The sequence below is a fragment of the Pollicipes pollicipes genome, unplaced genomic scaffold (assembly GCF_011947565.3).
Source record: "Pollicipes pollicipes isolate AB1234 unplaced genomic scaffold, Ppol_2.1 Scaffold_6052;HRSCAF=7182_pilon_pilon_pilon, whole genome shotgun sequence".
Lineage (NCBI taxonomy): Eukaryota > Metazoa > Arthropoda > Thecostraca > Pollicipedomorpha > Pollicipedidae > Pollicipes > Pollicipes pollicipes.
In genome coordinates, this window is record NW_023596805.1 from 2,027,961 (window position 1) to 2,054,661 (window position 26,701).

The following is a 26,701-nucleotide window of genomic DNA, read 5'->3' on the forward strand; positions in this document are numbered from 1 at the left end:
TGCGCCGAGCAGGGGCGGAGCAAAGCGAGGGAGTTGGGCGGAGGGCAGAGGCGGAGCCAGGCGAAGGAGTTGGGCGGCGGGAGCCAAGGCTTTCCGCTTCCTGCCTCGTCATGCTGCAGGTCGGTTGTAAACGTCGTCCAATTCGACGGTAACTGCCTTGCTCTCTTTTCCACCTGTTTTTTAAGACTTCCGTCGTCGCAGGGCACGCCAACGCAGTTCATACGACACGTCCCAGGGCACGCCATATCAGTTCATACGACACATTCCAGGGCACGCCACATCAGTTCATACGACACGTCCCAGGGCACGCCATAGCAGTTCATACGACACGTCCCAGGGCACGCTAATAAAAGTTACTTGTCTTACACCGACAGCCCGCTGCAAATGCATTGCGCTCTGTTGCATCACACGACAACACCACACCAGCCGTCTGTCTCGACTCGGCATCTCATCAATAGCGATTGTTGGATGAGTCCCAATGAACGCTCCGTGAGCGGTGTCAGCGGAGGAGCCCTTGCAGACGAGGCTCGGCCAAAGCGTCCCTCCGCCGGGCGCACGTTGCACCAGACGTCAAGGGAAACGTTCACCAATGTACGGTACCAATGCACCACAGCTGATGTCCGTAACTGCATTGCTGGAGGGAAAACGGCCCACAAAGGAAGCACACCAAAATTTCACAAAGTTCACTTAGAAATGCCAACCAGCCACGTGACACCATCATGCGTGGTCGTCGGATACTCAGAGCTGCCGACTGAGGTGATCGGCGCACTTGTACTTCGTCAGTGCCGACGGCTTTAGTGTAAGATCGCACGCCCTCCGAAGCGTTGCTTCTGGCAGCCAACTCCGGGGCAGCAGCTCACGAGGAGAACACCGCCACCGCGGAGGCGCCCGTGCCGTCGGCCGGCAGGCGCACCACCACCCGGCCCAGTTCGAAGCCTCCCTCCCGCCGCCCGCCAGCGTTCAATTTCAGATGCTATCGTCTAATGATTGGCTCCAGCTGATTGCTCGGCGCGATCTCGCATCCAGGCCCGGGGGAGATCTCGGGCCTTCCCCCGTATTTTCCACTCAGAGTTTGCTAGTGCCAGGCTGCGGAAAATATTGGCAACTTACCATGTTAATGAAATATAGATGTGTTTGCTCCGGTAGGCCATCGCTATCGGCCCCGCCCAACCCCGATAGGAAATACGACCGAAGAGGTGAAATTGGCAAATGCCACGACCATGGATAAATAAAGCCATTCCTCATTAACAGACCAGGTCCCGGAGCAAAACAATAATGTGAATTCGCCACACGCGTTAAATGTGCTTAGGATGAAAACAAGTTTGTAAGTCCTGTTCCATGCGGTTTGGTTCCCAAACATACAAATCACGCGCTGCAGTTGTACGTTCACGCCTCTTCTACCCTGTGCGAAGAAATTCCTGACCTGCCTGGGCGTAGCCGAGTACGGGGGATGGACTAAGAACTGGTCCAGCATGAGGGTTGCACACCTCAAACCTTAGGTGCATGGCTTCGTTTCTGCCCACGCCTTCTCACCGCGCAGTTCGTGTCCTACTATCCCACTCTGCCCTTCAGCCTTCCCTTCGGAACCAATTAAGCCCCCGCCTCGCTCCACCCGCCCCCCCCCTCCCCCCCTCCCCCTTCCGGGCAAGAGAGCCCGGGCGAGTTCGTTGGGTCGCCGCCAGGCGGCAACAATCAGCTGGCGACAACTGGGAGGCGAACAACGTCCGGACACGAGGCTAAACAATGCGACCACCCCGAACGCGACCGGGGTGGGCCTCCGCAAGCACCCAGACGGCGAGCCAGCGGGGTCGAGCGCGACTCGGCGACCTCGTGGCCCCAGCGTGGCAGGGGCGCGCCGAGGGACAAGGATCGGGTTATGGTGCTTCCTCGCGCGGACAGCCAAAACGCCGCCGTTAAACAATTGCCCCACCTGGAAAGTTGTGTGTCCTGCGCCGCTGTCTTCCCCTCTCGCTGGTCGAAATGACGTCGAATTAAACGCAAAATGACGAAATGAAATGAACCGAAATAAATATACAAAACACCAACGGAAAACCACAACACAACAGAGGGCAACAGCGGGGAAGCGAGGTTTCAGCTACCGCCGCTGTGACGCGCAGACCCTTGCACGTGTTTTGCTCCGCCTACGTCGCGCGCCCTACATACGTGGCGCGCCTGCGCTCGCGCTGTTGTTTGGTGTGCCTCTGCAACCGCCTCAGCACGATAAATGATGAGCGCAGCGCCAGCACAGCAGTCCGACTGCATGCCCCATTCATCGTGGACTCCGAGTAAAAAAAGACACGAGGGCTCTAGGACGGTGGGTGCCGCCACCGGCCAGCCAACGGAGAGACAGCAGGGTCGCACCCTTCACCGACGCCTTGAGGTCGGAGAAAAAGGTGTCAACTTCAATATTTGGGCTAATTTTTCGGGTTGTTAGCCTCTGAGTCGGCCCAGTGAGTCAGTGTTGCAGCGGAGCCCGTGCGATGCGCCGGACGCTGGACCCGGACACCCGAGTTCGAATCCGGCGCGTTGCGTAAATATTTCAGCAGCCCTATCGCAACAAGCAGCACGACACCTTGCGACGCCGCAGCACCTGCAGATGCCGACAAATAATCGAGCGATTAATCACGCGCAACGATCGAAACTGGGCCGCGCTGCTCTCTCTCGCCATGACGCCCAGGGCGCCCAGGACGCTGCAGAACGTCCAGGCCGCCGCAGCGCCCGGGGGCGACGCTACCGTCGAGACGGCCGACCGCAAGTTTGACACGGTGTCAGCGGTCCGAATGTCATGACAACGACGGGGCGACACCGCGGGGTGCGGACCGCCACGTCATACGCGCCAACGCTCCGCCGCCGGCGCCGCCGCCGCCGCAGCCGGCCGGCGCCCGTACGGTCTCTGACAGGCCACAACGTGACCTTTGGATCTGGCGCCCGGTTTATTGAACTGCCGGCGGGTGGCGAAGTCGCGATGGGCGTGGGGGGGGGGGGGGGCGCTGGATCGAGAAGAGGAGAGGGAGGGTACCAGGAGGACGTGTTGGCGACGGTCGGCTCTGGGAGCGTAGGAACGCCGCGGAAGAGGACCACCCAGACGACAACATCTTGGCGCGCTTATCTCCATGCATCACTACAAGGGCCGTGTTTACGACATGGCCGTTGGCGACGGGCGTCAGGGCCCGTCGGGACGGCTCTTTATTTCGTCCTCAGCGGGCTAAGGATGCTCCTCAACGGGCCGCGGATGCTTCTCAGCAGGCTGCGGACACTCCTCAGCAGGCTGTGGATACTCCTCAGCTGGCTGCGCACACTCCCTAGAAGGCTGTGGATACTCCTCAGCGGGCTGCGGATGCTCCTCGGCGGGCTGCGGATGCTCCCTAGCAGGCTGTGGATACTTTTCAGCAGGCTGCAGATACTCCTCAGCTGGCTGTGCGCACCCCCTAGCAGGCTGCGGATGCTCCTCGGCGGGCTGCGGATGCTCCTCAGCGGGCTGTGGATGTTCCTCAGCTGGCTGCGCGTACTCCCTAGCAGGCTGCGGATGCTCCTCGGCGGGCTGCGGATGCTCCTCAGCGGGCTGCGGATGCTTCTCAGCGGGCTGTGGATACTTCTCAGCTGGCTGCGCGTACCCCCTAGCAGGCTGCGGATGCTCCCCAGCGGGCTGTGGATGCTTCTCAGCGGGCTGCGGATGCTCCTCAGCGGGCTGTGGATGCTTCTCAGCGGGCTGCGGATGCTCCTCAGCGGGCTGTGGATGCTCCTCAGCGGGCTGTGGATGCTTCTCAGCGGGCTGTGGATGCTCCTCAGCGGGCTGCGGATGCTTCTCAGCGGGCTGTGGATGCTTCTCAGCGGGCTGCGGATGCTCCTCAGCGGGCTGTGGATGCTCCTCAGCGGGCTGTGGATGCTTCTCAGCGGGCTGGGGATACCGCCGCCGCCGCTGCTCGGGTACAATACCCCCACGAAGCTGGCGCCGGAGCGGGGCGGCGACGCCGGCACGTCGTCGGGAGGCCTCCCGCCGCCTCCCGACCCACCTTACCGGGAGGCGATTGCGAGCGCGTCGATGGAATCGCCATCTGTCATCGGCGGGAAGGCCGAGTGTAGCGGCAGAGGGAGATTAAGACTGGCAGCCTGCCAACGGAATCGTTCCTAACGCCGAGATCTGAAAACAATCTGCAGTGCGCGCTCTGTTCCACAAGAACGTCGCCCTGACGGAAGGCGAGAAGAGAACGGCACCAGCGTCAGAATTCCTCGCGTGTCTCCTGCTAACAAGTGACGGGCTCAAGACAAATCGCCATTGTTTGTCCACGGAACAAACAGCTACAAAACGCCTGAGCGTTCGGCCCCTCCGTAAGTGGCGTCCCTCCGCCCGGCACGGCAGATGAGCACCGGCTGTTCAGCCGACATCCCTGCCAGCCCCACTCCCTCCATTTCGTTCCGCCAACTTCCCTCCAAAGCCACCCGGAAGCCCACGACACAGCCGGCCCGCCAGGAAGCCGCCTTCGCGCCGCACACTGCCGGAGCATGGCCCGGTGCCGGCTATCTTTAGCTGCGGCGGCGGCGGCAGCGGCGGAGACGGGACACGCGATCACGCGACCCCGCCTCGGGCGAAGCGAGGGCGGCTGACCCGCGTGACCCGTGCGCCGCCGCCGGGCAACGCGTTCCCAGCCGGCCAATGGGATCGCGCCTCGCAGCCCGGCGCCGTTCGCGTTTCAGACGCGGCCAGCGAACGCTCTGTTGGTTGGCAACGGGAGGCGGCGGGAAAGTGGCGGCGCGGAAGAGGCGCGAAAGCTCAAGCTTGCTCCCACGTTCTTGAGCTCATTCTGACGACATTTGCATATGCATGCCAAGCAAGCGCCTTGGGTACGTCGTTTCCGGCTATCGCGCGCGGCGCCCTGCGGGTATGCCGCCGACGGTTGTGCCGACTAATGCGCGATGTTCACCCTGGTGTCCGCGCACCATCACCGGCCGGAATGCACACGGGCGAACTGTCCTGGAATATTGCCTGAGGACCGCTGCCTAAGCTGCCGTCATATGGCAGTGCAACATTGCTTGGGGTTCATCCTACAGAAAGCGCCACGCGCTTGACTAGGGCAATACATTTTTTTGCACGCGCAACTAGACGTAAGCTTGGAATCGTCCGGCGACAGCCGCGCGCATGCGCGCTGCAACAGACCGCCGTAGCATCAGGCAGGCAGAAGAGCGAATCGAGCCGCGGTGGTCCAGCGGCGGCAGGACCAAAACACCTCATCTAAACTGAGAGGCGCCTTGCCTATATCTGCGACCATAGGCGTGTAGTGCACCTGTAGTGCACCTGACACAAGCCAGACAAGCAGTACGCGCAAAAGAAGATGCCAGCAAACCGGCGCCGTTTGTTGAGTGGACGGAACTATCGACTAATTGGTCCACTCCTGAACCAGTGGACCAATCCCTCCACTCAGCGTGCGTAGTTCAACCACGTCGTAGGCGAACGCAATTCGCAGCGTCGAATGCGTGTAGAGGGGAGTAGACGCCTCCCCCCCCCCCCCCCACGGCCCCGCCCTCAAGCGCACGGCGCAATGCGACAGTGGCGTACTCAACACACGCGCTAGCCACGCTCGGCAAGCCCGGAAAAGCAAACTTCCGGCTTCATGGCGGTGTGTGCACCAGCGAGGCAGCGACGGTTGCAGGGACCCCCGAGGTGTTTGGCATCCGCCAGACCACGGACGGATGCTGCGGCTCAGTTCGCCGCCACCGCCCGCCCCCGCCTCGCGGCATCCCATGTCAGTTCGCCGCCATCGCCCACCCCCGCCTCGCGGCATCCCATGTCGAAATCGAAGAAGGTTCAGCAGTGGGTTGGACGTGGGTGGTTTTTACACGGCTTTTCAAGAGCGTGAATAAAATGGAGCAGAAGCAAAAAGTATGACTGAGGGAGAGAAAGGCGAGTTCGCACTCACCCTCTTGCCATGACCCCGCCCATGCGCTGAACGAAACCGTCCGCGGGTCATGTCGAGGTCACTGCCAACGGCGGCAGAACGCGTCCGGGGGTCATGTCGAGGTCACTGCAAACGGTGGCAGAACGCGTCCGGGGGTCATGTCGAGGTCACTGTCAACGGCGGCAGAGCGCAACAAGGCGAACAATCGCCTGGCCGTTTCGCTTCGACGACCGAGGCACGGCCGTCTCCAAGACAAACAGATCGTTAGCGTTAAGTTGTGAGTCGGAGTAGCTAATTGAAACCCGACTACAGACGTCGCGTCCGCCCGCCGCCAAAACAAGCTGCCGTCGGCGGCACTGACCGGAACAAAAGAAACGGAGCGAACGCCTCCTCGGCGACGGCGAGAAAGCGCGACAACGCGCCACAGGTCGCTCGCAGTGGCGGCGCGACTTCAGGTCAACACGCCGGAAAAGGTGCGGGGAATCAGGTGCGGGACAACACGACGGGGGAGGTCACAACTCAAGCCCACAGCTCACTCTCCAGGCTGCGAAAGCGAGATCTCACTGGCCGAACGCAGCTCTCTAACGGAAGCCTTCGGAAAATGCGGCACGTGCCCTTTGACGCCATACGGAAAAAAATAAAATGCAAGCACGCACGGAGACGGCCATGAAAAATGACAAACTTAGTGGCACGCCTGCTTGATGGCGCCTTGTTGCGCCTCCTCAGGAGCTGTTCATCTTTGCCGTTCCTAATGCGGCTCATCTCTCCACCTTGTTCAGCTCCGGTAGCTGATTGCTGGATGCCTCAGGGGTCAGACACACTGCTACAGATACACGGGTCAGATACACTACTACAGATACACGGCTCAGATACGCTGCTACAGATACACGGGTCAGATACACTGCTACAGATACACGGGTCAGATACACTGCTACAGATACACGGGTCAGATCCACTGCACGGTCACTCAGGGCTGTTGCCTCCCGCGCTGTGTCCCCAATCCACTGCTTGGCCTCCTCTCTCCCCTTCCTCAGATTAGGGTCAGCACGAGGCCTGGTGCCACGAATCCGAACAGGCGGCATTTTTGGCACGTGCCCGGTGTCGGCTACACGCAAGGATCCAGTCGGCACACGTTAACTGACCCATGCGTTTCCACAGCTTCCTCTCCGTTCCTTCGGAGCGGGTCGCAGTAAGCACTCGGGAAGAACAGCACCGCGCTCGTAACAGGACCCGGCCAGCGGAAGCCAAAGCGGCACATCCATGCGCATAACAAAACGTCCATATTCCCGCCCACTGCTGTCCGTGCTAAAGGGCTTGTCCCATCCATCCATCCGTTCATTTGCCCACTACTTGTCACCCCGCGCCACCCAGCTCCGAAGCCCCCGCGGCCCGTCCGGCCACGGCTGTCGCACTGGCCAGAACCTCTGCAGGATCGGACGCACGACTGAATGGCGGCAGTGCGCCGGAAGCGGCGCCCGAGCCGGTGTGAGGCGTCGGGTGGCACGTTCAGACCCGGGAGCACGACTTGACACGGACCAAACCCTGACCCAATCAACCTCAACCTGACTCGGGTCAAACCCAGACCAGATCCACTCAACCTGGGTATAACTTGGGCAGCTTGGCCAGAGTCTCGGCCAAACTCGGGCCAGTGCAGAACCAGATCCCACGCTTTCAACCTATAACGCCTACAACTCGTCAAAGCCAAGGCGACAAGGGCTTCGGAGGAGAAAGAGGACTGGGGCAAAGCTAACCGAGCGCACGGAGGTGCACAACGGCTACGCATACCAACCCAGCGCACCGCGCGAAGTCACATCCCCCGGATAAGATAGCTGGCCAGATAGCGCCGGCGCCAGCGACGCCGTTGGGCAGCGACGCCCGACGTGGCCGACATACGAAATCTCCCGAACGGAGGACGCCAGCGATACGCGCCAAAAAGTGCGCGCGCACGGCGCCTCGGGCTGCATGACAATGGCGGACGGTGCGGCGGCGCAGCGCCGAATATGGCGAGGAGCCGAGGATAAGGCGCGGGGATTTGGCGCGCCGTCACTGAGACGCGCGGCAGGCTTCTGGCAGCGGAAGACGCATCGATCCGAACAGCACGTGACGGCGGCACATCAAGAGCGGGGGCTGTGGACGCGGCATTGGCTTGGCCAAAACAGCACGCGTCCCATGAGAACGTTCAGACTGGGGCCTATTTGGATGGTTGTTTCATCCTGATTTGTCAAAATGCGTGGCAAAGGCTAATCTACAAAAGCAGTCTTTAACGACACCTGCAATTTGAACCTGACACTTTTGTTATTTGAAGTCACCGACATTTCTGCTTTCGCCTTCGGCTACACCGCTCCTGAATAATACGCTGTCGCAACGTAATCACCGCCACAGCGTACACGACTCGCGACAGGCCCATGCTACGACCACAACTTCGCAGAATTATTTCAGCGTAAAGGCCAACTCCTGACAAATGTGTTTGAGGAACTGACCCATGCATGCTACCTGTGTAACGGTGACATTTGTAGCTCGCATGTTTCGTGACTTGCAACGGGAACTCTTCCTGCAAACGTTTGGCTCCGCTTCTTTGTATTCTTTGGAAACCCCATTTTTGCCGCGAATCGTTAAGTGAGACCCGTTGCCGCCTCCACTCCGTAGCGCCGTCCCTATGCCGGGGCCGGCGCCGTCTCTGCCAAAGGCGTCTCAAAACCTTTAATTATTGCATACGGCCTGTGTGCGGATTGTTGAATTGTCTCCACGCATAAATAAGTAGGAATAAACAAGCCCTCCTGCGGCAACAATCTTAACAACATACTGACCGAAATGAAGATACCAAACGGATCAGAGAAAAGCAGTACAATTTTCCACGCATCGAACTGAGGACAATTTTACATAGGCCGCATCTCGTTAACGTAAGCCCAAATGAGTGCTGCACGGAAAGATCCGAAAATTCGGTCGCCGCACCTCCAGCTCTGGACACGGGACAGAATGCCGGCCTGTCAATTTCCAACGGACCATAAAAAATGCAGCAAATTGCAATGCTTTGCAACTTTGAAGAGTGGTACATGCAAATGATTGATGCCCGCGACCTGCCAATCCACCGGCGCCGATTAATTTGACAGCCGTAGGCTGGTGCTATTCACGCTTTTTTGTGGTGAGCTTTACAGCCGATTCCTTTCATGGCCTTCCATCAAGCGCACAATGTTGCACCATCACCAAGCTGATTTATGACGGTAGCTAAATTGAGTTATCAGCACACACAAATCCCCTCTCTTAGGTGCTTCTCACCGCCACGGCCACGACCGCCGGCAAACTTTGACGTCTGCAGGACGGATAATCGTCGCCTCGCCAACCACGGAACGCCGGCGCTACTTTCACGCCGGGCCATCGCGCACTGTCATCATCGAGGATGAGTGCGCGGCGCCCGCGCTCACGGTGATTCTCACGGAGGTTCTCACGGAGGTTCTCACGGTGGTTCTCACGGGAGCCGGGAGCTCGCCGGCTGCCCAACGGGCCGGCGTGCACCGGATCTTGCACAGTGCACCGCTGCCCCGTGCACGACCGCGCGAGCGGGCGGCGAGGGTGTGTTGCGGGACTTCCGTCCGCGCGGCTCGCCATCCACTGTGCCTCGTGACGACCCGGGCTAGTCCGCAGCTGGCATTGGCGTCGTGTGCTCATGTTCTCGATTTTGGGCGGCCTGCATTGTCGCCCAGCGCGCAGCGAGGATTCTCTTCGGGGGGGGGGGGGGGGGGGGGGCGGAGCTCGGTGAGAACGCATCGCGCCAAAATTTGACTTTCTGTCAGGAGCCATCTATGGTGAAAAAGAAACAAAGAAACGGGGGGACCCCACAGCTTTTCTTGGCTGCGTCCATGATTGTCGCCAAAGTCTGGATTCCTGCAAGCTGACCTGGACTAGGGGCCAGGCGAAGAGAAAATGCCGAATCGGCCAAGCTGGCGAAACACGTCTGGAATCCTAACTTCCAGAGCTTTCCCTGGCCGCCCGCTCGCGACCTCAAGCATTCGTTGTCCTTGGGGCTTTATGACGCACTCAGCTGCTGAGATTATACGGCGTCGCCTGCCTCTCGCCCGGGCAGGAATGACGGGCACCTGGGGAAATCCGACCCCGTACCTCTGGTTTCCCAGACGCGTAGTGGTTAACGTAGCCTCGTGAGCCATTGCACTACCGACAATATCGGCGCTACGCTGTCAGCATTGTAAGTAAAAACAAGTGGCTTATACGGCGAGCCGCATGGTCGGCCTAGGATGCCGCTCGCTCAAATGACGTCGATGTGCTTCGTTCGCGAGTTGTGGCAAATAATCACACCTTGACACTTGTAGACCTTGGCGTGGCTTACCCAGGAAGCCGACTTAGGTCGAAAGTACCACTCTAAACCGCGACGTTTCGGCCATTGGTCACGAGAGAAATCGTCCAGCCCACCCCGAGAGGTTTCTCTTTGGAGCAGGGAGGTGGTCAATCCTTTCGGATTTTACGTAACTAGTCAACACCTAGGTTTGTCAACTTTTGGAGGATCCTCGCCAATATGATTTCCGTGGCATTTTCATGCAATCATCCTTTTAACAGCCTGCGACGAAAGTGGGATGAAAGCGTTTGAAAGGAGCGATTCTTACACTTGGCATTTCCCGTCTTAGTACGGCGAAGAATTAAGAGGGAAAATGTAAGTACCGCTCTTAATGCCGCCAGGGCGTGCATCACAAATGCTTTGACATGAACGAAAAGGCGAACATGCCGAGGTCGCACGTTTTAACCACCTGGCGGCGGCTCGGTACCAAATGCACGTTCTTTGGGCACGAGCCGGAACGGACTCCGCCGAAGCGGAATCGAGCCTGTCGATTGTAGTACGCTGCTCTAAGGCGCGCGCCCCGCACTTCACACCTTCGGGGGGGGGGGGGGGCTGGTTGTGGCCGCGGTCGTGACGTGATGATGATTTCACGCCGTGATATTCACGCCGTGAAAAGCGCTGATTGGTCGGCGTCCGCCCGGAAGCCATGAACACGGCCGGCCGGACGCCGTGCCGTGGACGGACGTCGCTGTTTGCCCGTGTTGCCGGGCCCCTATCGACTCGAGGGGGGAGGGGAGGGGCGGTGCGAGCACAGGCGCCGGCGGCCGCCGAAGGGCTAGGGGTGGCATACGGAACGGTATAAGATGAATGGATGCGGGTTGGCAGTCGATGTGGGGAGCTTAAAGGAAAAGACGATTTGATGTGCCTACATTACGTCAAATTACGCACAACTGCGGCTAGTTGCCACTGCGCAAAGCGAAGATAGACATTACGAGCGTTACAACTCCGTTGACTTCCGGTTGCAGTAACTGTAATTCAGAAGGGAGCGATGCGGAGCACATGCCATGAACACACGTTCCTTCGACAAAACATTTTCTTCGACAGACTTCGACATTTTCTTCGCAATTTACAAACAGTTCGCCCGAACAGCTCGACTTTGATCACACCCTAAGAGCGACCAGTCAATATCCAGTTTCAAGCGATTCTGAACTGCTTGAAGCGGCTGAGCCAGATGGGGTATGAAGGACGGGAGGGAGTAAAATGACCGTCGTCAATAACGCCCCTTCCCCTCCCCCATCCAGGTGCCCTTCGAAAATTCACGAACACCAGGGAACGGAGCCTCCCTCTCCCCTCCTCCAACTGAAAGATTAAATACCAGTTCCGTCTAGACGCCTGGCAAATGGACACACAGCTGACCACTGCGCCGAACACACGTCTGACCTCCTCCCCCCCCCCCCCCCCCCCCAGCTAAAGCCGGCCAAAACGCCCACGCTCGGCGTGCGACCTCGCCACCACCGCGGCGCAAAGGTCACCGGTTTGGCCGAGGGCCAGGCGGGCGCCGCCCAGCTGAGCAGCCGCATCCCCCGGGGGGCCGCCGGGGGGGGGGGGGGGGGGACACGCAAGCTGTCGCTCGACATCGCCGATGGGCCCCCCGTGGCAACGTGGGCCTGTCGACAAGGATTCGACGAAAGTTAGAATCGTGAGCACATGCCCAGCGAACGCGAGTTCATGTCTCGCCACGGGCAAATATTTTCCGACAAGGGATCATCGCGTCCGCCTGCGCTGGAGTGTCATAGAGCTGAACGCTGGGTACTGGCGTCAAAATGCGGTGAGGACCGGGAGCCGACAGCGTTGCTACTTGGCCACATGTCTGCAGTCAGCAAATGATCATTCATTTATTATATTTTATCAGTTATGTATTATAAATATATCATATATATATATATATATATATATATATATATATATATATATATATAAATACTGTAACGCGACGCCAGCGACTGGAGAGGCAATATTAGCACCCGGGGCCTATTGGCGCCATGACACAACCGGGGTCCAAACACTACCACCCATGTGAAGACGGTAGGCACTAACCACTCGGTCATAGATTGGCAAAGCGACTTTCGCCGCTGCACTGCTAGGTAAGGACACAGGTGGGCACATCCAGGTTGGCTACAAAACATTCGAACACACGCTCGACGATCAGAGCGCCAACAAAGCAAACAAATCTATACCGGAGGCGAACCGGAACCACAAATCGGACCGCTATTCACTCACGTGGCAGAACTTCAACAGAAGGTTGCAACAGAAGGTTGCGCTCGAAGTTCCACTTGTTCACGTTGCGCGGACACTTCGCAACAAAACGGAAGCATTTTAGCAGCATGAAGTACACCAACAATGCATGCTTTAGATCTCTCTTTTTGCACGTGTCCATCGCAATTTTTCACGTGCCGACATTCTTTTCCACGCCTGTAAAAACAAAAACTGAGCACCAAGCCCGCGTCCAAGCGGACTCCACTTGGTAGATGCGGCATATGCGGCACCCAAACAGCACCGCAGACCAGTACGCGCTCAGCCCATTTCCGGAGGGCACTGTACAACTAAAGACTGTCCCGCTGGCGGGCAGGGACGCGAGACCTAATGGGCGCGCAAGGACGTCGTCCCACGGTGACTCCAGCGGGCGCAAACCCGATGTCCGCGCCGACCTGACCTGACCTGACCTGGGATGGAGACGGAGCCCGGAGATGAGGCGCAGCGTCAGTGACCGGCGGTGAAATGTGATACGCTGATGCAAGCCGCGATGTCAAGGTCAAGTTCAAGGTCGTGATCGAGTCAAAAAGTGTGAGCGCGATGGACGCTTGTTAGTACTGTTTTATCAGCGCCGTAAGCAGGGTTACGCAGTGAGTGTGTGTGGGGGGGGGGGGGGGAGTAAGTGCAAAACCTAAAATGTGTGCAGACAAAAACATGTAAGCGGCATGACATATACCATCATTTGATGTTTTCGATGTACTTATTTTCACGCGCCCATAGCAATGCTTTAACTATCACAGATACTCGCACGCGTATTAATACCCGTCACAAATCATCCGGGCACGGTGTAGTGATGAGGCGGTGGCGGCGAAGAAGAACGAAACGGAGCGTAGGAGCGAAACAATCTAAGGTCTTACGGCTGCCTCGCCGCCTTCCAACGCGACCTGTTGAAATTCAGCCGACCGGCCACGGCCGACACCAAGTATCTGCATGGGCGTAAAACAAGCGCAGGGCGTAGGATTACGCCGTGTTCCGGCTCTTCCTGAGCGCCTTACGCGGACGCTCAGCTTGATGGTGAAACACGGCCGGCAAGGTGCCTCCAGGGTCGACCCTTGCGAGCACCCTCCGTCGGGCAGGCTCCATTAACGATATTAAAGTCTGAGCCATTACAGGTACGGCGTGACCTTTCAGACACGCATTAATCATGGAAAGAGTTGGAGGAACAAAGCCATCACGGAGGCTACGTGCGAAGCCTGTCCATTACCTAACTCAAGCATGGCGGCAAAGTACCGGGCTTCATTTCTTACACGAGTTGAAGGCAGCCGGCTGCCGGGCCCTGGGAGACAATGTCACCTGTCACTTGACAATGTCACTTCGGCGACACGCTGACGCAGGCCGTCCTAGAGCCTCACGGTGAGTCGCATGTCTGCACCAGGTCTGCGGGAATGCGTCGGAGCTCTTGCGCTGATTTCCAAATAGCAGCTGGCTTCCAATGCCGCTCAGGGTGTCACCTCATGTGGTGACACCCTGACATGTGTCCCCACATGGAGTCCTCGCGACCCCTCAAACCCACTGCAGCTTTTCCTTGGGTCTGCACGGTATTGTGACAGCGTGGACCTGTCACGACACCCAGCAGCGACATTGCCGCCGGTCGCACGCCCGGACTTACGTTTGGTCGCCCCGCCAGAGCACCGCCCCTGGCTTCGGTGCCGCCACTGCCTGTCCAGCCGCAGCACAACCACCGCCGCCACCACCCCCTGCCCGCCATGCCCGTTCCGCCACCCCTTCAATCCCACCTCCACCTGCCCTCGTACCCTAGCTTGTCTTCGCCTTAACCAACGGGACCATGAGAGCAACTCTTCTATTAAATGGGACGCAGCTGCACGCCCACCATCCTAGAACACTAGCAGCGGGTGCATGACGTTGCGCGGAAGGAATGTTCACAACCAGGCCATTTTATTCTCCAGCATTTTCTGCAAAGTTTCGGTTCTCAACAGAACCAAAACTGGTCTTTAAAACAATGCGGTGAATCTTTCGCCACTCCTAGCGGTACGCACGCAGCCTAAGATTTCTTCAGAGAGGGGGGGGGGGGGTGCAAATGTCAAATTTTTGTCAAATCCTGAGACTATGGACTGACTTCCTGTGAAATCGGCCAGAATCTAACGTACCTAGCGTCCAGTATCTCCTGGCTAAGGATTGGCCAGCCTTTAGCTTATGAAATCGGCCGGCATTTACTGTGCCTAATGTCCAGTATCTCCTGGCTAAGGAATGACCCGCCCTTGGCTGTCTTCTCGGCTACATTCCTGCTCAGCAGTCAGCAACAGCAACGGCTGTCCCACCGCCACCCCGCGGCAACAACCTCGGAGAGGATCTGGCAGCACTGATGGCTCCATCGCGACTTCACAGAGTGCTTGCCAGCGCTGATCACTGGAGAGTTCGAAGCGCTGGTTGGCGGAGGTTTGCGACGCTGATCGGCCCAGAAATTGGCAGCGCTGGTTGGCGAAGGATTTCGGGGCGTTAATCGGCGAAGGATTTGGCGGCGCTAATGGCCGGAAGATTTTAAGCGCTGGTAGACGAGGACAATTTGGTTGTGCTGGTCGGCGAATGATCTGGCAGTATTGACCGACGGATGATTTGGCAGCGTTGGTCCTGGTCGGTGCGACCACGGGCGAGGACCGGCTGCCTGTCGGGGCCCGCTACCAGCCGGCAATGACGTCGCTTGGACCTGACCTGACCTGAGGTTACCTTCGTGACTGAGCGGGCTTGACTCTATCGCCGACTCCATCTGCGCGGCGCCAGACTCGGCTGCCGTGGCACGCAGCTGCATACTGTATACGCTGTATACTGTATACGCTACATGCTGTGCACACTGCATACTGTAAATGCTGTATACTGTATACTAGGCTGACCTGGCAGTGCACTGCATCTTTGCGGACATGGCGCGGACGCGCACCACGCATCGGCTGGTGACTCCATGGCGCACTGTGCGGACACTTGATCGCACAGTGCGTATTGAAGTGCTTGTATGTTTATGCCGAGAATCGGTTGCAGAACAATTGGTAAATCGAATGCATACGTTTGCGGAAGCTTGGCTGTATATATAACTGGTGACTTGATGGTGAACAAACGTGGAACTAAAAGTGTCAACTGATACGCGAGTGGCAACAATTTATTTTTGCTCGAGTCCAGCATGAACAAACACGGAGAAGGAATCCTAGCTCCAACTGCAACGCACATGGACCGAAGCCCGGCACGTCGGCTACGACAAGCGAGCACCTTAATCACGCAGGCGAACATGACAGGTCGTCGCGCCGCCACCGGTCCCGCCAACAGCGCGAGCCCTGACTGCCACGTCAACACGACAAAGCCGTGTTTACACTGCCGACGGCCGGCCGCCGCCCGCGCCATCACGGCACCGTCATCCGGCCGACACGCGACACATGGGCACGACATGGGCCGCCCATGTCAGTCCATGTCGGCGGATTCGAGGGGCCGGGATGCGCGGCTGTCACGCCGCGCCCACGGGTTCCGCGGTCGGCCCGCGAGGCTCACACCAAGGGTCTCCGCGCGGGTGAATCACGCGAGTTCGGCACTTCAAAGACGGCGCCGACGCCTGATCCCGTGAAAACGGACAGACCCTTTGGACCCGCTAAGCGGACCCATTGCGCATCATGGCAATGCTAACCACGCCCGTTTGCGTGGGACCTGGTTCACTTGATAAGTTTCGTGATGGTGCAATTCAGCCTCGTTTGCAGCGCCATCGTGCGAGATAGCAACGTTTGTATAACTAAATATTTCTTTAAGAGTCCCTGATGTTTAGAAATTGGGTAGGCGTTCAGCGAACCACCTTGACAAAGCGATAAAGTAGGTATCGATCACGAGGGCCCGCTTCATCACATGCGTAGGCGCAAGGCTTAAGAAAACTCTTGTTGATGCGTTCATCTAATGTTGAAGGACCAAGGACTACCTCTAAAGGTCGAGCAAGCGTTGCACTGCCCAGTTCAAGGGACCCGCACACATGCTGTTGGGTCCATAGATAATCACGCGTCCCCGTGCGTCGAAGTGACGAAGCGCCGGCACTGCCCTCCGAAGGCACAAAGCGCAGCTACCCATTTACCCCCTGGGATGGATTGACATCCGAAACCAGCGACAAAACGTGATATGTTCCACAAATTGAACATGCATGCTCATTCACCACCCGCGAAAGGAGCCCGAATCTGCAGATGACGGCATACAGCCTCCCTCCTTAACCTTCTTCGTCTTCGCCGCTGGGGGCCATTTGTTTCGTTCCCAAGGCTGAAAGCGCTAGCCTCTTGCGCCGACTGCGTTTTGCTTAGCGAGACAGCGAGTGGCGGTGCATCAGCGGCCCTGCCTCCATCGCGATCCTGAGCACCGCGCGATGCCGTACCCGTGTCTGCGACCCGGCCCGGCCCGAGGCGCCGGCCCCTTCCCACTTTGCCGACCACGGCGGGCCGTGATGAGACACTGCCGAGTGCGCAGAGGCGCGCCCAGCACTGCCCAGCGAGGCGGCAAGTAGCCGCGAACGCCGGAGTCGCCGTGGCGCGAGTGGAAGGTGAATGCCACGCGTCAGGAGGCGCGGCCCATACCAGGTTGTGTCGCGTTGATGAGGACTGAGACCGGGGTTGAATGGCGGCCTTCGGGTGGTGGGTAACCTCCCCTCGGACCGCGCTGGCTACGCGCCTGCACGCGTGACCTCTGGGGGCGGCGGCGCTGTCACGGCGCTAGCGCCAGATTGATTGTCAGTCAGAGGCGGTGTCCCTCGGAGACGTCGGTCAATTTCGGCCCGGCGGGCAGCGATTTCCGCGGGGAGCGAGACGCCGGTGTCGCCACCCCTCCCCTCCCCCTCCCACTCACACCCACACCCACACCAAGCGCGCCGAACGCGGCGGTAGAACAAGGCAGCGCGCACGGTGACCCGGGACGCAGGCGCGGCCGCAGCCGACAACAAAAGGCGACGAGCGAAGATCATCACAGAATCCGAGGACGACAGCACTGACTGAAATTGTTTGCCGCACGTCTGTGACGCGAGCGCCCACGGAGAACCCACGGAGAACGCTGCCGAAGATCGCTACCAGGCGGTGTCCACCACGGCCTTCCCCGGGCCACGCGCGAGCGGGATAGTCGAGGGTGTACTTCCAAGCATACGTGACGCATCCACTTCCTCCCCAACCAGTTGGTGAGTCAGTTGACGTACTGAAGTGCTACTGCGGAGTGAAGTGTGGAGTGAAGTGAAGTGAAGTAAAATTGGGAGTGTAGCGAAGTGAAGAGAAGTGAAGTAAAGTAAAGTTCGGAGTGTAGCGAAGTGCAGTGGAGTGCAGTGAAGTGCGGAGTGAAGTGAAGTGAAGTAAAGTGAAGTTCGGAGTGTAGTGAAGTGAAGCGAAGTGAAGTGAAGTGCGGAGTGACCCCCCCCCCCCCCCGGAGCTATCGGCGACGTCGGCCACGGGAATCGCTACACACCGAGCGCAATCTCACTGCCGGTGCCGAGAAGGGCCGATACCGTACCGTTGCAGTCTACAATCAGTCCTCCAGTCAGGTGCATGGCCACGGGTGCGATCGAGTCCCGAGATCGCGAGGGTGTGGGGGGGGGGGATCGAGATCTAAAGGGAACACCCTGACCTGAAGCGACGCTCTTGTGTGTTCCATTTGGAACTTCGTTACGACGCACTCAGCCGCCGAGGCGACATGGCGTCTCCTGCCTCTCACCCTGGCAGGAAGGGCAGAGATCGCGGAGAATCGAGCCTAGCACCTCCGGTCTCCCAGACACGCAATTGAACCACTCCACTATCGGTGCCCCGAAGTGAGGTCCATACCGGGAACGATAACGAGAAGAAAAAAAACGTGAGAAGAGACAACAGAACACATTAGAGCAGGCACAAAGAAACGCACCTTCTGCGATAAACCTTGGCGGGGGAGGGGGGGATGGGTAGGAACCAATGCTGACGACACCAGAGGAGCCAAGCCCCGCCGGTCGACAGGGGGGGTGGAAGAGCTGGCGGCCGGGCTGGCGGTCGGGCCGGCGCCCGAGGCCGGCTGCCAGGCCGGCTGGCCGAGCGCCGGTACCACTGACGGGGCTGGGCAGGTGGCCGGCGCGCCTGGCCGCCCGCCAGCCGCGCCACAATGGCCGCGCTCGCCCTGCGCACCGCATTCCGGCGCACAGGGCGCCCAGGCCGAAGAAACAACGCGCCACCCGCGGTTAAGGGACGGTCAGCGAGGCCGAACAAGTAGCCGGAGGCGGCAAAAGGGCGATGAAACATGGGGTGAGAACGGCGGTGGGATGGGGTGGGGGCGGGGGAGGTTGACCCGCCGCTTTTTGTGAGTCTCCGCTATTTCAAGCAAAAATTGGTCCAACTTTTGGACCAAGAGGTATGATATCTTTCTAGACCAAAAGGTTAAACCAAAAGATGTACGAAGCTTAAAAATGGAGTCCAACTATTCACTCTTTCTGGAACCCGGTACTCTTCGCGAAGCTTACAGCTACGCCGGTGGCGCTACAAATGAAGAACGGACTTCATAAAGTCAGCTTTAGGGCGATTCCACGCTTTGCTTGCCGACAGAAGCTGAACGGTAGCACACCCAGACAGAAGCTAAACGGCCGCACACCCGGACAGAAGCTTAACGGTAGCACACCCGGACAGAAGCTAAACGGCCGCACACCCGGACAGAAGCTAAACGGCAGCACACCCGGACAGAAGCTGAACGGCCGCACACCCGGACAGAAGCTTAACGGTAGCACACCCGGACAGAAGCTAAACGGCCGCACACCCGGACAGAAGCTAAACGGCAGCACACCCGGACAGAAGCTAAACGGCCGCACACCCGGACAGAAGCTAAACGGCCGCACACCCGGACAGAAGCTAAACGGCAGCACACCCGGACAGAAGCTTAACGGCCGCACACCCGGACAGAAGTTGAACGGCAGCACACCCGGACAGAAGCTAAACGGCCGCACAGGCGCGTCGCTGACGTGCGCGCTGCCGACGCTCTGGATCGGCAGATCTGACTGGATCGCTGACGAAAAATTTGTGGCTACTGAATTACAGTGCAGTGCTGAACAGAACAGCTAAACAGCGACACCCAATTCCGCTTTCAGTCAGGCAGGACGCTCGGGGCGCGTGCTGAAGGGCAGGATGCTTGGGACGCGTGCTGAAGGGGAAAACACGAGACATGTGGGTATGGCACGGAAACGCAACGCGAACGAGACTGCGTGTGCAGCAGCGGGGAGGAAGCGCACGAACGCGGCAAAGAAACGGGGCTGCGGCGCAAGATCGAAATCGCGCGAGACGTCCGCGCTAACCAGTGCGCCGATGAGTCCGCCATAAAGCATGCCCGCGCGCCACGCGGGATATGACGTCATCACATCATCGGATCTGGCGATGGTGGGGTTGGTGACAGTCATGCTGGTGTTGGTGGTGGCGATAACGGTATTGGTGATGATGGTGTAGATGATGATGATGTTGGCGATGCTGTTGGCGATGACGATGATGGTATTCGTGTTGATGACGCCGGCGTTGATGATGATGGCGTTGATGATGGTGGCGTCGGTGATAGTAATGACTGTGTTGGTGATGGTGATGATGGTGTTGGTGACCGGGGCGCTTTGCCGAGCAGACCCTTGAGGCCATTTGGAGTCTGCTGAAACCCCTGACGGGCGCCAGCTTCATGCGTCTGCATGCTCTTCATCATCTACAAAAACATGAACAATGCTGTGCTTTGAGGACACCGTTAACTCGGAACGGACCAGCCCCTAACCCGGCACAGACCAGCTGGAAGCGCCGTGCGACTCAGCCCCATTGTCCACGACGCCCGCGATAACCGCCTCATCAACCGCGACATCCCCAAGTGCTGGCACTCGCCGCTCGGCTGATCCCCGCACCAGAACTCCCGGCTTGACCCGGAGGTCATCACGGCTTCAAAAGCACTCCTCGTGTTATGTGTGTGTGTGTGTGTGGTGGCAGATGGGGGGGGGGGGGGGGGCGATCTCGGAGCGTGTGACGTCGCCACAGTCGGGCAGCGAGCGGACCACCCAGAAGGCGCGTCGCTCAGTGGCGGCAGGCGCAGGCAGAGGAGCGTGTGCCGTCGCACGCGTGGACGCAACAGCTGGAGAACACGTCTCTCCCAATTTAGCCGAAATGGACTGTTGTCACGCACTTATTGGACATCGGACGAGACACTGTTCTGAAAATAGTGGTCTGGTGTTTAAAAATAGTGTTCTGCACCCACTCCGGTCACTCAGTGTCGTGGCCATTCCACACGTCATGGACGCCTTTGGCGTCGATGCACCCGGACACTAAAAAAAATAATCACACAGCCTAGCGTCGCACTTGCCGCAACGGCGCGGCAGCTCCCAGATTGAGGAGCGGGAGGGCGCGGTAGCTCCCAGATTGACGAGCGTGAGGGCGCGGCAGCTCCCAGATTAGGGAGCGCGAGGATGAGGCAGCTCCCAGATTGAGCGCGAGGGTGCGACAGCTTCCAGATTGAGGAGCGCGAGGGTGAGGCAGCTCCTAGATTGAGGAGCGCGAGGGCGCGGCAGCTCCCAGATTGAGCGCGAGGGTGCGGCAGCTCCCAGATTGAGAAGCGCGAGGGTGAGGCAGCTCCCAGATTGATGAGCGCAGCCAGGATCTTCTTACAGGGAGGAAGGCGGGCTCGGCGCACACGCATCGCGCCGATTTTTAGCACTGTCGAGAGCCGTCCATGGCGAGAGAAGGAAAAAACCTGGGCCCAAGAGGGGGCCTGGGCTTCTCGTCCCCAGCCTCCCCCCGCCCTAGGCTGCGCCACATTTCCCGCTCCCCCCCCCCCCAGCCACATTTTCTGTAGTTTGTCCATGATCCGTCTGCCGGATGTAAGTGCAGATACCGGCAGCTGGCTCGTGTATCCAGGGAGCAGACAGCTTACCTGGCAAGTGCGCACTGGCGTCGCTGTCTCCCATGCCTCACATCTCGAAAACAGGCTCCGCTTCAGTCAGGGGCCCTGCCAATGACCGGGCAGGGTGCCATATCCTTCCCCCCTCCCTCTAATGCTTTGCGTCACCCTCCCACGTGCAGCAGCGAGTATTCTTTTGCTCCAGTCGAGGGGGTCTAGCTTCACAAGATGAGTTGGAGTGGAAGGCTGAGCGGTGAAAATGACGAAACCTGCCTCCTAACGTACGCCAACAAACAAATTTATTTCCGATTTTAGTCCCCCTGTTCTCAACATTGTGGGGCTGGGTCACAAGTTGGAGGGACGGGAAGGGAGGAAACCACCCTACCCTTCACCGAATAGTAAATTAGCCCCTTTCCAGCGTTCAGCCCAAAAAACTACTTGACGACTCTCCTGGGAGTCACTACATTTGACTCCCAGGAGTGCACCATCACAGCCGCTCCAGCTCACCCACTGACGCACCAGGCGCCAAGCTTTGGCCGCACCGACGGACGCGCTGTGCCTCTCGTCGGCGCCATTTTTGCCGCGCGCGGTCGGGACGCAGCTGCTGCTGGTGCGGCGCGGGGCCCCGGGAGCCGATTTAGACGGTGCACCCGCAGTCGCGAGGATCTCGTTAGCGTCCGACAATCGTCCGCCACGCCCGTGGTAACCGAATCACCGACGGCGATGAATGAGCGAATGAATGAGACCGCGCTGCGGAGCGTGCGGAGGAACCCCCAGGCACCTCCGGCAAGCGGGGCTCAGCGGTTTGATTCAGTTTGCGCAGAAGAGTGGACCGAAATTTACGTGCACTGCGCGTGGCCTAGATCCAGGGATAAATCTAGATGCCTGGTGTGCTTTACGTTGGGCGATCAAGAAACTGAGAAATTCTGAAGTTGTACCACTCGCAACATGTCTGTACCTTTCCTTCCTTGATAGTAACACCTATATTGCAGCATCGCGCGATACTGTTTGTTGGATTACGCCGCATCAGGTCTGGTGGCTGCCAAGCTATTGAACCGTGCGCGATGATATGCCCACTTGAAACATGTTTCAAGCACTGCTCACTGCTGAATAAGCAAAGCCATCCGAATTATCATTCAACTCTGCATAGTGAAACCTGACCACAATAAATGATCGTATCTAAAATGCAGGTGCGATGCGCTGCCAAGGTCTCGAGAAGAATAAATGTTGCTAAAACGTCGTGCGTCCTCGATCGTCATGACATTTACGGAACGCTGGCGATATGCCCATGATGCGCAGTGCCTATATCAGCGCCCATCCCGGCCGTAGCGACGCGACGCCCCCCCCCCCCCCCCCATGTGGGACACCCCACAATTTACTCATTTCAATAGCTTTATATAGTACTGATGATTTATAACATTGCTTAGCTAAACATATAACAAGCTTAGCGAACATCATGAAATTCACCATCGACTTACATTACCGAACATATCTTCTCAACAGGATATCGCGTAACCTAAAATGTTTTTCCCGTCCCGCCGGACGCAACACCACATAGCAAAGGTTGACAGAAAGCACCGCTGAAACTTAGTGCGCTCAAGCCATGAATAGAGCGGCTGGTGTGGGTTTTTCCATAAAGGTGTACCCGCAAACGTTCGCTTAATTCATGCCTGACTGTACCCTGCCATAAAATGTACGCTTCATCATTCTTCATTCGATCACGAAGTTCACCGAAAGAAAAGCTCTGTTTGACCTGATCAGTGCTGCCAAACACAAATCATTTTGTGTGCACCAACGCTAGCAAATAACTCCAAAAAAAAAACAATCCCGAGAGCCATATTGGTGCATCCATGGCACACATGGCGGTACACATGTTAATGTTCCACATTTGCTCCGCATTCGATGAATGAATGAATTAAATTTGAATGTTCCACATTTGAAGATACTGAAGCAAGCATTTGATACGATGAAATATGCTCACTGGCAAGTACTGGTGTGCTTTCAAAGGGAATGTTCCACGTTTGAAGTGCTCACAACATAACTTCGCCATCATATTTTGCGCAACATTGACTGAGAGCCAGTTGACGGCCGTTGCATCCGGAAATAGCGCTCACTAACGCCAGATATCAACGACTCTACAATTATATGTTTGGCCTTGACCGCTGTAAGCCTTACGGAAGGGCAAGATTTAGATGGCGTTGCCTCATGACGCAACCAATGACGCTCGCCTCACTTATTTCCAAATACTGAGTTGAAAATCCCTACGGCCCACAGACAGCTGCGCCAAACCTCCCCGCGTTTGGCGCATCGCTCATGAAATCAGCTCACGAGCTCGCCAAATTTGACACACCACATACAGGATACATCTCTCGCGCTCTCCACATACATCTCGACTCTCGTATATCGCACATCTGGTCTCTCATATACCGTACATCTCGGCTCTCGTATATCGCACATCTCGTCTCTCGTATATCGCGCATCTTGTCTCTCGTATCGTGCACATCTTGTCTCTCGTATCTCGCACATCCCGTCTTTCGTATCGCGCACATCTCGCCCCCGTATCTCGCACATCTCGTCTTTGGTATCTCGCGTATCTCGTCTTTTCCATCTCGCACATCTCGTTTCTCGTGTCTCGCACACCTCGTGCCTCGCCCTGCCTCAGGCTGCTGCAGCCGCGGCGACGGCCGAGTCCGGCGGCACTCGGCAAAAGTGCTTCAAAATCGCCTCAACCAACACAGCCACGGAGACCGAAACTACATCACCACCGTCCCGGCAGGAGGTCGAAATCAACTGGAGGACTCCATCTGTCCACGAAAGAGAGGCCAAACTCATGAAAAGAGTGTAAAATTGAGAGCCCGTAACTGAATGTAACAGGTGTCACTTTCCACTCGAGATACTATATGTCGGCCCGCTGATGATCCATCGCGCGTCCGGAAAGCACCTAGCAACAGCAGGGGTCCGGCCCTCACCCAGGGACGAAACCCGCTGCACGAACTACAATGCCGCAGCCTTCACGGCGCGTTAAAAAACGTTCCGTTACTTGAACCAACGCCAGCAGCGGGATTCCTCCAAATTTGGAGCAGCGGGATGGGGAGGGGGTGCACGTGCTCGTTTGGACTCCGATCTAGACATTTCAAACACCATGCACAAGATTGTAAAGCAGTGTTTTCAGGTGGATTGCTAGACCATCCCAATGCATTACCACCATGACAAACATGAGCATTCTCCTGACAGGTAAACACGCTTTTGAAAGGAGAATGACATTGGCTATATGTAATGGCTGCCTGTCATGTGCCCATTGACCAATGTATTGTGGGATCTAACTGGAGTCAATTCTGAGTGCATCCTCAGGTGCGTCTCAATATGAAAGTCATGAAGTCGCTTCTTAAACATTGCACCTAGTCCACACATTTGCCTGCCCCATTACCTGCAGGGAGTAAGAGCAGCAAAAAGATAGGGCATGAGGCAACTTATCAGAACACATGGCTCTTATGGTTGATATTGAAATAATACAATCTGCTGAATTCACAGGATTTGGAATCCATTTGCACCTTTTCCAAATGCTACCATAAATGTTCACACACAACCAATTGTAAGGGAAGATCTCCTACCAAATGACTAAAATCTTATGCTGCAGGCCTGTGGAAATATAGAATGAGCTCAAATATTGTCTAGAACACCATAGTTATAACATCATTTATTTTTCTGAAGCACCTATTCATAATCTGTATTCATCAAAACACTAACATGTGAAAACCAGTATTTTACCAGAAAACAGGTAGGACATCTTTCAAAGGGTTCAGTATACAAAAGGAGGGCATAGCTGTAGCAGAATGTTGCAACCTGCAATGATGCTGTGCCTGATAGGCAAAGGCAAAAATACACATGACAAAGCTCCCAATATTTCAGGAAATCTGCCATTACATTTGATGAACACACCACATGCCATGTCTAAAACACTGCAGATTTTAAGATGCACCTTTTCCTATCAGTGACATATCTGAATGCTTCAGTTTGGGATCTATTTGGGGATTGCATACCAGTTCATGCACTTTGTCCTCTTCACTGCTCATCCTTGCCTGCTTCCTAAATGTACAAAAAGGAAGTCTTAATGCACAATCTGTTTCTTGCTTAAAGTTCAGAACTGGAATTATTTCCTACATCATCCTCTATTCAGCTTCATACACATTTACATTATTTTTAAAGCAATTGGTCACAATAAACAGAGGTGAGCTTCATTCAAAGTAAGAAGCATTGGTAATACTTCCATACAATGGATAAACCCTCAATAAATAAGCTGTTCTTAATTTGGGTTTTCTGGCACACTTACAGCAATGGTGATTTATAACTCACCATAAGTAGACTGCTCTACTTTGTTTTGCATCACCTATCCATATCAGCTATGCAAATACATGATAACCAAAGATGAGACCATAACTATTCTTGGGAATGTTCAGATGTTTTGGACTTTGCAAAATACACTAATGGTCAGGTTTAGGTAGATGATGGCAAGAAAAAGTAGCAAAGCCTGGGCCAATGAATGCACCATTCAAATGTGGCTTACCATGACAAAAGCTCACAGTCAACAGAGACCAGAGAAATAAGTGCTTGCTGTCTTGAGTGTCACTAACCCAACACTGAACATCACTACCATTAGTCTTTCATTCAGTTGATCAATTAGTTAGATTTGAGACCTTATGGGGAGCCCTTGCCCCTCCCCTCTACCGAGCTGACCAGAGTACAAGTGAAGGACACCACATCAGGCCTTCAGTGACATGTTCGTATCTATTTCTTAGTCACTTGAACTGGTGGGCGAAGACGCTTGCAATGACCTTGACATTACATAATAGCGTCCCACGAGCTCCACTCTAGCGACAACAGGGTAACACGAGCAATGCCACTCGGCGATCCGCCCATGTAGGTGATCAGTATCAGCGCATCGACTTACTTTTGACGATCCGCTCAGTCGTCGGCAGCCGTTGGTTGTTGGACGTCATCTCCACACACTCAGTAGCTCCCAGGGACCACCATCAATTCGCAATGAAGTCCCGCACACAACTCACTCCGTATCAAAAGAATATTCTACGAGAAGATGGCGAGTACAGGTAAATAACGATCGGCTCCACACTTTGCAACTCTTGCGCAGGGTTTGACGCATCTAGGTGGCGCTAGTGAGGACTTTTCGCAACAGCTGGCTAACACTATGGCTTTGGTCGCCTAGAGATGGATGTTACATAAAACGTACTTAGTACTTGTACTCTGAAAGCATGCGTCTCCGATTGCAATGTCCGTAGGGGAAGATTCCGGCATTCCGGGGGGAGGGGGCAGGGGGAAGTGAAGCAAAATAATTCGGGGCTGATCAGTGAATACTGACGCAGCCTGCCCG

The 26,701-nt window shown here is 56.8% G+C and overlaps 1 protein-coding gene across 4 annotated transcripts in view; it reads right to left on the reverse strand.

The window, feature by feature from the left end:
• Positions 1–26,452, reverse strand: part of LOC119104519 (serine/threonine-protein phosphatase 2B catalytic subunit 3) — a 130,467-nt gene extending 104,015 nt beyond the window's left edge. For all 4 annotated transcript variants that reach the window (XM_037228237.1, XM_037228236.1, XM_037228235.1 and 1 more), the window contains exon 1: positions 26,264–26,452. In XM_037228237.1, coding sequence (XP_037084132.1) covers positions 26,264–26,312 — 49 coding nt within the window. In that variant the 5' untranslated portion in view covers positions 26,313–26,452. The remainder of the gene's footprint in view (positions 1–26,263) is intronic.
• Between the last annotated feature and the right edge of the window lie 249 nt (positions 26,453–26,701).